General features: G+C 42.5%; 1 protein-coding gene across 1 annotated transcript in view; it reads right to left on the bottom strand.

The window, feature by feature from the left end:
• Positions 1-6411: 6411 nt before the first annotated feature.
• The window catches only part of FAM81B (family with sequence similarity 81 member B), a 57522-nt gene continuing 47963 nt past the window's right edge, over positions 6412-15970 (bottom strand). The window contains exons 8-10 of the mRNA XM_019965433.2: positions 10116-10251; positions 8179-8374; positions 6412-6704 (exon numbers count right to left, since the gene is read on the bottom strand). Of these exons, the coding sequence (XP_019820992.2) occupies positions 6571-6704; positions 8179-8374; positions 10116-10251 (466 nt within the window). The 3' untranslated portion in view covers positions 6412-6570. The remainder of the gene's footprint in view (positions 6705-8178; positions 8375-10115; positions 10252-15970) is intronic.

The following is a 15970-nucleotide window of genomic DNA, read 5'->3' as shown; positions in this document are numbered from 1 at the left end:
GCAGAATGTTTAAGAGCAAATTCTCTGCACTGATGAGTTCAAATTCTGGCTCGACTTCATACTGGCAGCACTTGATACTTAGCACTTCATACTTAACGTAAATTGCTTTCTCTCTCTGTGCCTCAGTAACACATATCTGTTTGGAGGATTAAATGAGTCCATCCAGGTAAAGTGCTTGGAACCGTCTCTGATACCTGGTAACGGCTCAGTTTCTTGTTTTTAGTCTTAGTGGCATTGTTCCCATGTTAAGATGGGTGAACTGACTCCAGGTTAGAGAACATAGCCAAAGTTGCACATACAGTGCGTGTGGCCCTGCTTTTAAACTCAGGTGTGTCAGAGCCCAGGATCCCTCAAGACTTCCCAGCATTAGGAGTTTGGAATTTTGTTTTGTTTTCTGTTTCCATCTCTGGGGATTGTAAAGGAGGGCCTGGTTTATGACATCCTGCTGAGCACACCAATCATTTTTTCCTCACATCTCACAAATATCATCTGAAAACGAGGTAAGAAAGCTCTACCGAGGAACCTGGGGTTACGGAAATTTAGTCTATGGAGTTAGAAATTTTCACGACTGTATGCTAAAGGGAAGATCTTAAACAGCAGAACTTTACCACAAATGTGTGTGACTCTCCTGAAGAGGGAAATGCCGAGCTGCGTAGGGCCCGAAACAACCTCTTGTTTTTTTCCTGACGATAATCCTTCCTCTATCTGGGAGGGTTCACCCCCCCCCCACCCCCCTACCCTGCGTCTGATAAGATGCAGCACATTTATTTTATATGGAAGGGCAGTCGGGAAAGCATTTATAACCTTTCTCTACTGAGCTGTGTGATACATCCAACTTTCTATTTACATCGAAGGACAGGGACGTCATTGACAAGGAGAGATCTGATCTGAAGCATTGCTGGTAGAACTCCCAAGTTGATGGTTGGCACCATCTGCTAGCAGGAACTCCCAGGGAAGATCGAAACCCTCAGACCATTATGCTTCCTCTCCTACCTCACTGCTGGCTCCCTACACTCACCAAGCTTCCTCTTCTGCCTCTTCCTTAAATGTTAGGTGCTCTCGGGTTCTTCCCTGGTCTGTATTTCTCACATAATCTTCATGTCTCCCACGCCCACCCCGCCCTCCCAAGACTAGGCAATCTCTTCCTTCCTCACTCATATCTTCACTAACCATTTCTGTCCTAATTCCTCAGTTCTGCTCTTTGTCTCAAGCTCCAGGTCCTTACATTTCACTGACCACTGGACATCTCCTTTGGGATATCTCAAGTGAAAGTGAAAGTCATGTCCGACTCTTTGTGACCCCATGGACTGTACAGTCCATGGAATTCTCCAGGCCAGAATCCTAGAGTGGGTAGGCTTTCCTGTCTTCAGGGGATCTTCCCAACCCAAGGATCAAACTCAGGTCTTCTGCATTGCAGGTGGATGCCTGACCAGTTGAGCCACAAGGGAAGCCCAAGAATACTGGAGTGGGTAGCCTATCCCTTCTCCAGCAGATCTTCCCGACCCAGGAATTGAACTGGGGTCTCCTGCTTTGCAGGTAGATTCTTTACCAACTGAGCTATCAGGGAAGCCCTTGGGGCAGCTCATCATATCTTCAAGAAATCAGTCAATTTAAAGCTGAGCTCAGCATCGTCACTCTCCTGCCCTATCTCCCTACTTTTTACCCAAATTTGTTTCTCCCACTATGTCTATAGTCTGTACTCTACAGCCAGAAGGGTTTCACTAAAATGCAAATCTTATCATGTCACTCTGCTATGCACAATCCTTCAAAGGACTTTTTTTGAAAGATAAGGCCCAAGTTCCTCAACATGAGTTATATGGCCCTTTGTGATCAGACACCCGACTCCCCTAACTTCTCCAACTTTCTCTTTCCTGCTCGCCTTCCCCAGCCCTCCCCCACCTCCACCCACACTTTAGGTTCTGACTGTGTTGAGCTTCTTCAGTTCCTGGCCTGGGTTGCATTTTTTGGCCTCCAGGCCTTTGCTTAGGCTGCACCTTCTGCCTAAGTCTTCCCTGGTAGCCCAGCTGGTAAAGAATCATCTGCAATGCAGGAGACCCCAGTTTGATTCCTGGGTCAGGAAGATCCCCTGGAGAAGGGATAGGCTACCCACTCCAGTATTCTTGCGCTTCCAGGGTGGCTTAACCGCTAAAGAATCCTCCTGCAATGCGGGAGACCTGGGTTCGATCCCTGGGTTGGGAAGATCCCCTGGAGAAGGGAATGGTTACCCACTCCAGTATTCTGGCCTGGAGAATTCCATGGACTGTATAGTCAATGGGCTTGCAAAGAGTCGGACACGCCTGAGCGACTTTCGCTTTCACTCTGCCTTACCCCCACCTCTACCAATGAAGCCCGTTTTCCTTGGCTAACAACTGTTTATACTTTAGAGTCTCCGTTTAGATCTCCCTTCTTCTGGTAGGCCCCTGTGTCTGGTTCCCTATGTTTATGCTCAATGCCTCTCCCGTGTGCTTCCACCATACCCCTTCTTTGCTCGAGTATTTGCAGGTTTGACTGTTGGTCTTTTCCACTAGACTCTAAGTTCCCTAAGGGCAGAGTCCATTTTTATTTTGTTCTGTGTTGTATCCCCAGTGACTAGCACACAAGTACTCCCTCACAAAAGTTTGGAGACTCCATTTATAAGGTAAACACGTATATATTATGGATCAAGGTTCTTCTTCTTAGTTTTGGATGCTTCTTGCTGGTATTATTGGTGACACCATAGAAGTGAGCTGATGTTTGGTAAGTTTCTGCAGAAGAGGAGAGAGTTGATGGTGTCCACAGCACTCTGGGGGATGCTGTTTCTTTGACCTTGAGCTTTACTGTTGTCCTGGCACTCAGGTGTGAGTATATCCACCTTATAGTGGGGCTGAGAAGGAAGTTACTTGAGTAACATAAGGTGTGGGATTTGTCCTTCATTTTCTATAGGGAAGCAAAATGCTTTGAACATACTCAGACATTCTCCTGTATTTGTGGAGAGAAGTCTGACATTTTCCAGAGGATTAAGAGTTGGTGTTTGGTAAAGAATAAAGTGCCCCATATTGTGCTTCTTAAGGGGATTATTCATTTTCATTATCTTTTGGGGCCTGTGGCAAAATAATGCAGAAGGAGGGAAACCCGGGGCTCCATTGGCTCCCAGAGCAGAGTTGAAGCTACTATGAAATGCTGACTCTTGAGCTCCAGGGCCCCTCATTTACCTGAGCTTTACCAATGTGTTTACTACGTTCTTGTAAAATTCACATTTTAACTACAATAAGTCCATTGATTCAGACCACTCTTTCCACTCCCACTTCTGCTGATGCCACATGCCCCTGGAGTGGCCATAGACATCTTCGGAACCAGCTAAAATAAAGTTGAGTGGGGGATATATTAAAACTCAACATTCAGAAAACTAAGATCATGGCATCTGGTCCCATTAGTTCATGGCAAATAGATGGGGAAACAATGGAAACAGTGAGAGACTATTTTTGGGGGCTCCAAAATCACTGCAGATGGTGACTGCAGCCATGAAATTAAAAGGCACTTGCTCCTTGGAAGAAAAGTTATGATCAACCTAGACAGCATATTAAAAAGCAGAGACATTACTTTGCCAACAAAGGTCCATCTAGTCAAAGCTATGGTTTTTCCAGTAGTCATGTATGGATGTGAGAGTTCAACTATAAAGAAAGCTGAGCACTGAAGAATGGATGCTTTTGAAGTGTGGGGTTGGAGAAGACTCTTGAAAGTCCCTTGGACTGCAAGGAGATCCAACCAGTACATCCTAAAGGAACCAGTCCTGAATATTCATTGGAAGGACTGATGCTGAAGCAGAAACTCCAATATTTTGGTCACCTGGCATGAAGAACTGACTCATTGGAAAAGACCCTGATGCTGGGAAAGATTGAAGGTGGGAGGAGAAGGGGAAAACAGAGGATGAGATGGTTGGATGGCATTACTGACTCAATGGACATGAGTTTGAGCAAGCTCTGGGAGTTGGTGATGGACAGGGAGGCCTGGTGTGCTGCAGTCCATGGGGTCACAAAGAGTCAGACACAACTGAGTGACTGAACTGAACAGAGCTGAACGGGGGGATATGTTGGGGTCAGAGGGTGATGTGTATGTTGTTCACAGTCAGTTCTGTTTGGAGTTAAGTTGCTGCTATCCCGAGGTAGCAATGGCTTTCAGGAATATTCCTCCAATACTGAGCCTACTCATCAGGACAGGGCATCAACAACAAATTAAAGCTGTATAGGCTTTCAGTTCAGTTCAGTCACTCAGTTGTGTCCAACTCTTTGTAACCCCATGGACTGCAGCACGCCAGCCTTCTGTGTTCATCACCAACTCCCAGAGCTTGCTCAAACTCATGTCCATCAAGTCGATGATACCATCCAACCATCTCGTTCTCTGTCGTCCCCTTCTCCTCCTGCCTTCAATCTTTCCCAGTATCAGGGCCCTACTAAATGTGATTCACCTTCTCATAAGGCATAGTTTTCAGGCCATCTAGTGTCTGCAAACCTCTGAACACCCCAACTTGGGGTGCCCAGTGAAGAATCCTAGCAGAGGATCCTTTGAATCCCTACTTGATTGCATTACCTTCTGTTCTATGTGGTTCTACCCTGTCAACGCCAATACAGAAGACACATTCTAGGAAAGCTTTTGGCTTGATCTTGCCCTGTTATTTGAATTACAAGTTAGAGCATTTTTGCTTACAAGGAAAAAAATGTGTCAACTTTTTTTTTTTTTCCTATTTGCTGTATGTCGTCATTGTTTTTGCTGCTAAATGTGTAAAGTCAAATGTGGATCTGGCTTGGCTCTTAATCTGCGTGAAGTTCTAACTTAACTTTTCCTACAACCACTTATTTGGTTCATTACAAAGAGTGACTCTGTGAGCCTCCTCGTGTGTTTGTTGTTGTGGTTATTTTTTAAAAACATTTTTACTGGTAACAGCTATTGTAATACGTAAAAGCATTAATAACCACAGTGTAAAAGACAAAATTTTTCATAATTCTGCTAGACTGCTGTAAATTCTTACTTTTTTTGTGTACTGTATGTGTATATTAACTTATTTTAAGACTTTTTTGACACATTCATATAGCTTTGCAATTTGCTTTATTTACCTAACAAAGTATCTTGGATTTCTTTCTGTGTTCTTTTTAAGGGCTAAATAGCACTTTTTTTGTTGGTGGTGATATTAATTTAGTCAATCAGTTCCTTTTGATTGGGTAGTTTTCATTTTTTCTATAAGAAACAGTGCTATAATGAGCATCCTTATTCATATATCATTCCATATTTTGGAAGTTTTTTTCCTCCTGTAATATGAGTATCTAGCAGCAGAATTGGAGAAGGCAATGGCACCCCACTCCAGTACTCTTGCCTGGAAAAATCCCATGGGCGGAGGAGCCTGGTAGGCTGCAGTCCATGGGGTCGCTAAGGGTCTGACACGACTGAGTGACTTCACTTTCACTTTTCACTTTCATGCATTGGAGAAGGAAATGGCAACCCACTCCAGTGTTCTTGCCTGGAGAATCCCAGGGACTGGGGAGCCTTGTGGGCTGCCATCTATGGGGTCGCACAGAGTCAGACACGACTGAAGTGACTTAGCAGTAGCAGCAGCAGTAGAATTCCAGGATCAAAGGCTATATACACTTTAAAATGTTAATAGATGTTTCCAAATTACCCTTTAAATTATTGTACCAATTTGTAGACTCCCCAATAATGTAAGAGTATGCAGTTCTGTACATAGTACAAAACATGAATAGTTTGTTTTTATTTTTCCTGATTTTCCTGCCCAATATCAGGTTCTCTATTTAACATTTATATCTACAAAAGTTAGAGATAGTTTAATTTTATGGGAAACTAATTCATATTTTTGCAGTGCTTTTAAATTTAGCACCAGGATAAAATTATGTTGGATGTTTTTTATGGCAACTGTTATATTCTTTTAGATGGTTAACTCTTCCTTGCGCATAATTCTGATACATATTGAGTATGATGAATCAGTATTTTAAATACACAGAAGTTAGACTTGGTATAAATATTGGGACTGTTAGAAAATTAAAACCTCTGCATTAGAAATCGCAGTCTGACAGTTCACTTGGCTGTCTCTGCCCTAGAGACATTTCCCTCATAGTTTAAGAACTAGTTGCTAATGCTTATAAATGGTTTCATGTAAAACCAGATTTCTGGTTTTTTTGGAAAATAAAACTTTGGACAATAATGGATTATATGCATGTAAATAATGGACTGGAACTGCATAGTTGCTATTCTTTTTAGACAAGTAAGTTGTCTCCAATTTTCCACAGTTTCCACCATTCTTTAATATATTACACCAGACCTATTTCACCATATAGGAATAACATGCAGATTTGTGGACAAATAAAAATATAAAGGTATGTATGGAAAGAAATTCCCTTTTTCACTAATAAATTAATCAAGACATCATAAAATTCCCTGCTTTATTGGGTTTTCTGGTACATTCATCACCTTAGAAAGGTGTTAAGAGATAGAAGCAATAAACATCTCAAAGAGATTTTTTTTCCCCAACTTCTCCCAGGAAACCACTCCACGGGCTGGTGAAAAAGAAGATGACCGGAAAGTTTATGATTCCTGGAGTTCCGCTATCTTACGCTGCAATTTCTTTAGGTCTTTCTGTACTTTATAGTTTTCTAAATCCATCTTTGTTTTCTGTATTCGTTGGAGGGAGTTGAGAGAGTCATGAATTGATTTAAATCCTGGAAGAGGATATGAAAATAGGTATATTGAAGCTAAACAAAGCATTGGATCTTTAAAAAATTTTTTAACAAAAGTTACTAGTCAGCAGTCCTGCCACAATCGATCATTGTTTAATTCAAAGCATATTAAATTCCATTAAGACCAGTCTAAAAATGGTCTAAAAATATATAATAATCTTTTTCTTATAATGTCATCAGAATGCATTCGCAACTATGTTTCAACTAGTATCTGGCTTCATTGCGAAATTTCAATTCTAGTCCTTCCCCTCCATCCCCATAGACTGCATAATGAAATAATTCTATATTTCAAGAGAGAAATTGAAAATATTTTCTTTCTGTTCACTTGGACAAGAAATTTGGATGATCTCTTTTTTTATTCTTGTTACAAAATTGAAGGTAAAGGCCACAGATGAGATTTTAAGCCTCTGAAAGCAGCCTGTTTGAAGGACTTAAGGAATGGTCCCTTGCCAGCTGCTCACGCCTGCCCCCAGCACTTTGTGTCTCCGTTATACCACAGTCCAGCCACTCAGGGCCACAGCCTACCAGACCTCAAGCTTCTTAGGGTACAGCCCATTGCTTATTCACTGGAGGCTTTCGCATAGTCATTTCTCAACACATTTTTGTTAAAGGCATAAAAGCAAACCATTAATTGGGAGTCCCCATTTGTTAAGCTCTCGCTTAGTAGAACACAGAAACATATAGATTACAAGTTACTCTTCAGTTCATACTGGGATTGTACTAACAGAATGAGTAAATTCCATCTTTAATGGGTAAATAGCAAGCACAGCCCTAAAAGTTGGGTCAGTTAAATTGGGGTTGTCTCTCATACCAGAACCTTCTGATTCCTGGTATCTCAAAATTGTGGCTCCAGGCAGATGACTGCTCTGCTACACCTATCCCCCCATCCTTCCTTTTGACAAATTAGATGAGCCTTTCAAATTAATCCTCTTTGATGTTAGCTCGGCTTGACACTGCTGCCATTAGCCTCCTTAAGAAGAAAAGCAGTCATTATACTGGACTCTGCTCACTCATTTCTCTCTCTCTTGACTTCTAAAGGTCAGGTCTCCAGTTTGACAACCGTCCAGGCTCATTAGCTGCAGTTCAATGAGGGACATCTGACCTAGACTCTTAATTTCATGATATAACCACAAGTCAGGTCTTGATGATCTCTGAGGATTTTCCAGGTCTGACAATTTTATGATTCTATGATCTTAGAGACTAAACAATAAATCTCACAGCAATGGCAACTTGTGACCCTGCAACCTGTGAATGAGAAACTAAATTTGCATATTTACCTTCCCTCTGGTGATATGCTGACATTCTATGGGTTATTTAGGAAAGTCGGATGAAATACAAAGGATGTCACTTGACTAATGACAAGATTGCTCCCTGGCCATTAGCTCAAAGTAGAAAACCCTGAAGGACTGGATAAGAAAGGACTGATGTTCCTGACTCAGTTAAAGTACCTGCTCACCTGATTGGTATTCATCCTGCATTTTCTCTAATTCATCCCAGATCTGCTTTTCCAGTTGGCTCATCTTCTTGGACAGTTTATTTTCTGTATGCTTTATTTTGTTTAGATCTGCTTCATACTTCTCTGTGTTAATGAAATTCTCTAACTTGCTTGAAAGCTTCAGTAATTTTTCTTCCATGTTTTTTTCAGACATATCCTACAAAAGAGGTCATGTGATAAAACTTCTGAAAACCTTTGTGGATTTGAATTTCATCTTAGAAAATGCGTTTTAACAAATTTGCTTTCCTGTGATAAACATGAGTTTCTAAACCAGGTTCCCTTGGTTCTAAAGCTATTCACAGTGAAGTGAAGTCGCTCAGTCGTGTCCGACTCTTTGCAAACCCATGGCCTGTAGCCCACCAGGCTCCTCTGTCCATGGGATTTTCCAGGCAATAGTCCTGAAGTGGATTGCCATTCCCTTCTCCAGGGGATCCTCCCAACCCAGGGCTCAAACCCGGGTCTCCCACATTGTAGACAGAGGCTTTACCGTCTGAGCCACCAGGGAAGCTATTCACAAGTGTAAGTTAATTCCTTTATTTGACCTTGTTCATTTGTAGTTTCTGAAATTCTACATGCTATGGGAGAAGAGAAAGGGCTGTGTCCTTATGAAATGCCTGGACGATTTGGAATTTTAGCATTTAAAGAAGTGTTGCCAAGAAAGGCATTTTACATCCTGCTTGACTTGAGCTCCTGAGACATTCTCCGAAGTATTAGAGGTTCTTATTCCCTGAGCTTCCCATCTCTATGTGGACAGGCTTCAGGCAGGATAGTGATTCTCCATCTCTGCTTTCTATTAGAATCACCTGGCCCATTATCCACGCCCCGCCCAACCCCACCCTACCCCTACACACAATTCTAATTTAATGGGGCTGTGTTGAACCCAGGAGTTGATGGCATTTATAAGCTCTCCAGGTGATTCTATCATGCAGCAGGGTGGGGCTGCAGAGGCAGCCTGAGACAACGAGCTTCTTTGCTCCTCCTCACTCCCCTGCAGGGAAGGGAGAAACGCGGGTGGGTTCCAGCCTCTCTTCCTTGTGATAGGCGCCTTTTGCCCGCAGATGACCGCGTTGTCACTTAGCGCCGCCTAGAACTGGTGGAGGAGTCTTGCCTAAATCCGGAGCCGAACCAGCGGGCCTGGTTGGCTGCAGGTCGGACCACACGTCCTTCAACAGCCGTATCAGTGATAAAGCTGTAACGTTGACCTCCCTCTCTGGGACTCCTGCCTCCATCCATGCCAACAAGCTCAGGTTGAGTGATAGGAGCGTCCTTTCCCGGGCTGCCGAAAGCCGGTCTCCTGAAGTTCCAGAATCATCTTATTTGAGTCACCTGCAAGGTTGGCCGTGCTGCTCTCCCGTCAGGGCTCAGCAGCGTGGCCGGCATCGCTGGGTGGAGAAGCGAGCCGGCGACAGATTTCCTGTATGTGCCTGTGCCCCACCCCGAAGCCTGGGGGTGTCTCTACAAGGTCTGCCCTGGAGAAGGAGTTTTGAAAACCTCCTCTGATCTACCAGTGGATCTCCAGAGAGGTAAAAACGACTTGTTTAAGGCAGTTTTCAGGTTTTATCGTATCTGAGCATCACCCAAGGAACGTATCCGGAGCAGATGCCCAAGGGAGGCTCTGGAGGGTCTGTCTGATGCTTCAGCTCTGGGTTGGGACCAGGAGTCTGTAGTTTAAAAAGCTCTCTTTGTGTTATTCTGGTACAGGGAGAGATACCAGGAGGCGTGGGAGTGCACAGAATTGAGGAGTAGCAGACAGGACCAGAAGGCAGGCCTCTGGATTCCTATTCCAGCGCTAAAAAGTCAGTTACTGAGGCACTGAAGGTTACTGTGAGGTTTCCAGCGTGGCTCTCGAGACCCAGACTCACTGCTCACATCTAGACAGGGGATAACAGAGCCCTTACCAGCTTCTCCTGCAGGAGGGCCAGACACTGGTTTGCACGGCTGAGCTGCTCTTGTTCGTATTTGATGAGCTGGTTTTCTGTCCGTTTTTGATGGTTCTCCATTTCCTCATATAGATTCAATGAAAGGGAATTAAATCTAGGGGGGAAAGTAGTTTGTTCTATTTTAATAAGTAAATTTATGCATAAAACAGACATTTATTGAAAACTCTGCCTTTTTTTTTTTTTTTGATGATGAGGGTCCATGTGCCCACCAAACACTTAGGGGTGATGGGGGTGGGTAAGGGAGCACACACTGGGTCCCTGCCAACAGCACCCATTTGCACAGCCTGAAACACACGTCCACACACACACACACACACACACACAGGCCTGTGCCATCTGTGTGTGCCATCTCCTGTCAGTGCCCAGGTCGTAGTGTGTGTGTGTGCAGAAGAATTACTTCAACAAGTCACTTGGCATGGTATTAGTCTATGGTAGAGGTTAGCAAACCACCTTTTCTCTAAAAGTTACATAGGAAATATTTCAGGCTTTTCAGGCCCTGTAGTCTCCCTTGCAACCATTTGCCCGCCCAGTGGGAAAGCAGCCCCACATGATACAAATTATAGGCTTTTATTTTTTAGAATAAATGATGAGGAAATGAGGTGGCTATCATCTAATGACACTTGATGTACACTGAAATTTAACTTTCATGTGATGTCATGAAGTATACCTTTTCCTTTAAAAAATGATTAGAAAGTGTAAAAGCCATTCTTAGCTATGAGCAGACTGGCGAAGGGCAGTGGTTGCCCAAATCTTTTCTCTGCTAGGGTAACTGTGAAGCTGAGGAGGTGCTGGGCGATAGAGGACAGTCAGAGGGAGAAATGGGGAAGGGAGAAAGGAGAGAGACTGAAAGGACTTTGGGAAGCAGAGTGTCCAAGGGAGATGCTCCTCGGTGATCATCTCTGCTTCTGGCAAACCTTCAGTGAAGTCCCCACGTGTCACCAATGGATCTCTGAGTGGATTCTTTATTCTTTGTGGGGGTAGGGGGTGGGTTTAGAGAGATACTGAGTTACTCAAGTGGGGCAAAATGAGAAAAATCAAGAAGTGTGCAGGAAGGAACTGCTCACATCAAGTAAATGCACAGTAGGACTGTTAACAGAATGAAGGATTTAAACAGAAGCAGATGTCATTGTTGCTGTTGTTCAGTCCCTAAGCCATGTCCGACTCTTTGCAACCCCATGGACTGCAGCACACCAGGATTCATTGTCCTTCACTATCTCCCAAAATTTGCTAAAATTAAAAGGACTGGAATCATGTAGCTTCAGTTTGAAAATTCACTGCAGAGTAGCTGAGAGTGTGAGAGGGGAGTCCTCATCTGAAATGATTGATAAGAGGGGTGGTGGGGCCTGGGGAGTGGTTCCTGAAGATGTTTTCTGCTTGTGATTTGCTCATGATAAGATGTCATGTTCGAATTCTGTTTAGGCTAAATATTAGATCGCAGGAAAAGGGTATGTCATTTGTTACTGAAAATATTCAGACTACCTTAAACTGTGGGGTTGGAGAAGGCAATGGCACCCCACTCCAGTACTCTTGCCTGGAAAATTCCACGGACAGAGGAGCCTGGTGGGCTGCCGTCTATGGGGTCGCACAGAGTTGGACACGACTGACGTGACTTAGCAGCAGCAGTAGCAAACTGTGGGGTTGCTTGAAATAATAGTTACTCTAATGGTTTCAGGAAAAGTTACATGCAGCTAATTTGGTGTGTGACATTTATCACTGGAAATTGCCTAAGGCACGCTAGACATGTACCAAATTGCATGCTGCTTTAGCTCTCCTGAAAAAGTGTTTGGACTGTCAGTTGGAAAAGATGATAGTGAGGTCATTTCCATTTTTATGTAGACTTGGGGTCAGTTAGCAATGTCTGGAGACGTTTTGGGTTGTCACAAATGGGAGGTGCTACTGAGCCATGGTGGGTAAACATCCTACCGTGAACAGGGCAGCCTCGTAACAAAGAATTATCCTGCCAAAATGCTAATAGTGCCAAGGTTGGGAAACAGATTTGGATGATGAAATCCAGAAATGGAAAAGGGAGTTACTTTTTCAGTACTTGTATTTGTTGTAGTGTAATAGCTAAATTCTGATCTCCATCTTTCTGAATTAATACTTTTTGATACAGAGAGGAATATTTTTCACAAAGAAAGTGTCAGCATAGAAACTTATCCTTGATGTGGGTAAGTTTCTCAATAGTGAAGAAGATGAAGTGGATTATTCGTCCTGTTCTTAGTTTAAGCTTGCTTTTTAAACACTTGTGCTGCTGGCTAATGACAGATGTTGGATCTCAGATAAATTAGCCCCCCCAATGGATAGGTGGACAATCTCTGTTTAGCCAACTGCTGCCTCTGTCTAGAACACTCTTCCTGAGAATGCACAATGGCTCCTGCCCTACTTTCATTTATATTTATATTCAAGAACAACCTTATCACAGAAAATTTCCTTGACATTCCCTATTCCTTTACCCTTCTTTATTTTTCTTCAAAATGCTCATTATCACATGATATATAATATGTAGGTCTTCTCCACGAGAAAGTGAAAGCAAGGATTTTGCTTTGTTCACGGCTGTGAACCATGCCTGGAATATAGAAATGCTCAGTTAAGCAGAGGCTGAATAAATGATTTATTCTTTCTCATTGAATACCTTTTATTAGGGCTGTTAACAAATAGCAAATCATAGACATGTCAAGCTATTTAGAGACCTAATCTTTGATTTTCATCTTCCCTTCTCTCTCATGAAAGGATTAATTGTGATGGTTAAGTGGGAGAGTAAATCCCCAGATAACTAAGATAGCTTTACCATCAAGAATCCGCCCTTCAGTTCTCACCTTCAGTGTGTAAATAGAACATTTACTCTCATCAGTAATAAAATATTAAAATCCCTCTGAAAATCAAGGAACCATTAAATGTACCCAGGTAATATCTCTGGAAGGACATGGCAGTGATTGAAATTCTGAAATTAAAATAAACCATAAAGAATGAATTACTTTTTATGATCTTCTTATCACAAGGTTTTGCCTGTAACTGGAAACTCACTTTCCTGGTAACAGTCAGAGGTCAGATCCTGTCTATTGTTAGCTTATTAAAATAGAAAGGCATTATTTAAAAGCATTCTCCTTGAAAGGTAAAAAGGATAAAAATAGTGGTTTATATAAATGTATTCCTTTCTTTTGACTTTTCTGTAACATAATGGACATGATTTTCCATATAAGAATTATTGTTCTGTTAATTATAGAACATACAGGTATAATCTCAATAGGATGAATTTATCTTAGATGACACATTTTAGTTCTCAAATTCTCTACATCACCGGTTATGGGAGTATTTTGATCAGATATAGTTACATCCGTGAGTAGGTAGATAGACAGATGGAGTGATAGGTAACTTTTTCTTTCCTTTTCCTTAAATCATAAATCAGACTTTTAAATTATGGCCAGAGACCTCACTAGCACAAACATGAGATAAAGGCTGATTTTGAACATTTTTTCACACTGATAGAATCAGGTTAAAATGCACACCAAAGGCAATTATAGGGGAGAAAGTCACAGAAGAGGAAAAGAAAATTTAATGGGGTTCTGTAGACACCACAAGAGCCCAGTGTAGAGAGGGGTGGGTGTGTGTGCGTGCATGCGCACAGGCGTGCTCCCTCACATCTGAGTCTTGGTGACCCCATGAAGTGTAGCCTGCTAGGCTCCTCTGTCCATGGGATTATCCTGACAACAATACTGGAGTAGGCTGCCATTTCCTCCTCCAAGGGATTTCCCAACCCAGGGATCGAAACTTCATCTCCTGTGTCTCCAGTGTTGGCAGGCGGATTCTTAACCACTGAACCACCCGGGAAACCCATGGCTGTGGTGAGAGTGAATGGTGAGGGCAGAGAGTGGGGCTTGGAACAAGTATCCCAGTGACCTCCCTGCAGATGACGTACCTACCTGAGGACATAGCCCCATCCTGGGCTAGTTTTACCAGTGAGACTCATGGCTCAAACCCAGTGGTCTTGCATCCAACAATCTGTTGAATGAACTTTTTTAGAAGACATAAATATTTTGAATTCTTGAAAGCTTTATTACCAGGCTTTTGAGAATTCAGATGGTGGCTTTAACTAACTGCACAAGAATATAGAAAGATTTAGTGCCATTTTGTGGGTTATAAACACAGAAGATGTTTTCATTTTTTGTATCTGAATAAGTCCTTTAGATTAGGTACTATTGTTTCTTTAGAGATTGAGTCTAAGTTTCATGTCACAAACAAGAAGTTAATTTCAAGAAACATTTTTCTGAACTAAATTTATACCAATAGTGAGTGAGTGAAAGTTGCTTAGTTATGTCCAACTCTTTGTGACCCCATGAACTATACAGTCCATGGAATTCTCCAGGCCAGAACACTAGAGGCGTAGCCTTCCCCTTCTCCAGGGGATCTTCCCAACCCAGGGACTGAACCCAGGTCTTCTGCATAGCAGGCGGATTCTTTACCAGCTGAGCCACAGGGGAAGCCCTTTATAGAAATAACCTCAAATTAATTTCTTCTCAGTGTTCTATGGTTTTTAATGAGTGACAATAGTTAAAAAGAAATTTCAACTTCACTCTGATAGAAAGACTTTTGTTTATTGTTTGTTACAAATTATACTTGAGTTTAAATTCCAGTATCTTCATAGCCTCAGACTATCAGTTTTGAGCACCTGATCATTCCCTTTCCTAAATTTCAGTAGCACAGTTCAGTTCAATTCAGTTGCTCAGTCACATATGACTCTCTGAGACCCCATGGACTGCAACATGTCAGGCCTCCCTGTCCATCACCAGCTCCTGGAGCTTGCTCAAACTCACGTCCATTGAGTCAGTGATGCCATCCAATCATCTCATCCTCTGTCATCCCCTTCTCCTCCTGCCTTCAATCTTTGCCAGCATCAGGGTCTTTTCTAATTAGTTGGTTCTTTGAATCAGGTGACCAAAGTATTGGAGTTTCAGCTTCAACATCAGTCCTTCCAATGAATATTTAGGACTGATTTCCCTTAAGATTGAATGGTTGGATCTCCTTGCAGTCCAAGGGACTCCCAAGAGTCTTCTCCCACACCACAGTTCAAAAGCATCAATTCTTCTGTGCTCAGCTTTCTTTATAGTCTAACTCTCACATCTATACGTGACTACTAGGAAAACCATAGCTTTGACTAGACGGTCCTTTGTTGGCAGAGTAATGTCTCTGCTTTTTAATATGCTGTCTAGGTTGGTCATAGCACAGTTAGTTTACTATAATATGTGAAATTATGAGATGGAAGCATCACAGACTGACACAAATAGCCTGAGATTTGGAGTCAGACACTTTCTTACTGTGTGACTTTGGGCAAAGTATTTAATTTCCATGATTATGAGTTACCTTGTGTTTGAAATGAAGATAAGACCCAGCTGACAGAGCTGAGTGCACATGAGCTGCATGAGCATTTAGCGATTGGTGGAGGGTGGTGGTGGTGGTGGTTTAGTCACTAAGTTGTGTCCAACTCTTTATGACCCCATAGACTATAGCCCACCAGGCTGCTCTGTCCATGGGATTTTCCAGGCAAGAATACTGGAGTGGGTTGCCATTTCCTTCTCCAGGGGATCTTCCCAACTTGGGGATTGAAGTGACTTCTCCTTCCTGCCAGGCAGATTCTTCACCATGTGAACCACCTGGGAAGCCCTTAGTGATTGGTAGGCGTTTATAAATGACAATGACTATTTATCATTTCCCTACTGATATATTTCATTTAATATCTCAACTTTCACTTTACCTGTTAATGAGGTTTTCACTTATTTATGTGTTTTCTCCCCTACTGTCTATGGTCATGATTATAT

This window comes from Bos indicus, chromosome 7 (genome assembly GCF_029378745.1).
Source record: "Bos indicus isolate NIAB-ARS_2022 breed Sahiwal x Tharparkar chromosome 7, NIAB-ARS_B.indTharparkar_mat_pri_1.0, whole genome shotgun sequence".
Taxonomy (NCBI): Eukaryota; Metazoa; Chordata; class Mammalia; order Artiodactyla; family Bovidae; genus Bos; species Bos indicus.
This window is presented reverse-complemented; position numbering and strand designations above follow the sequence as displayed.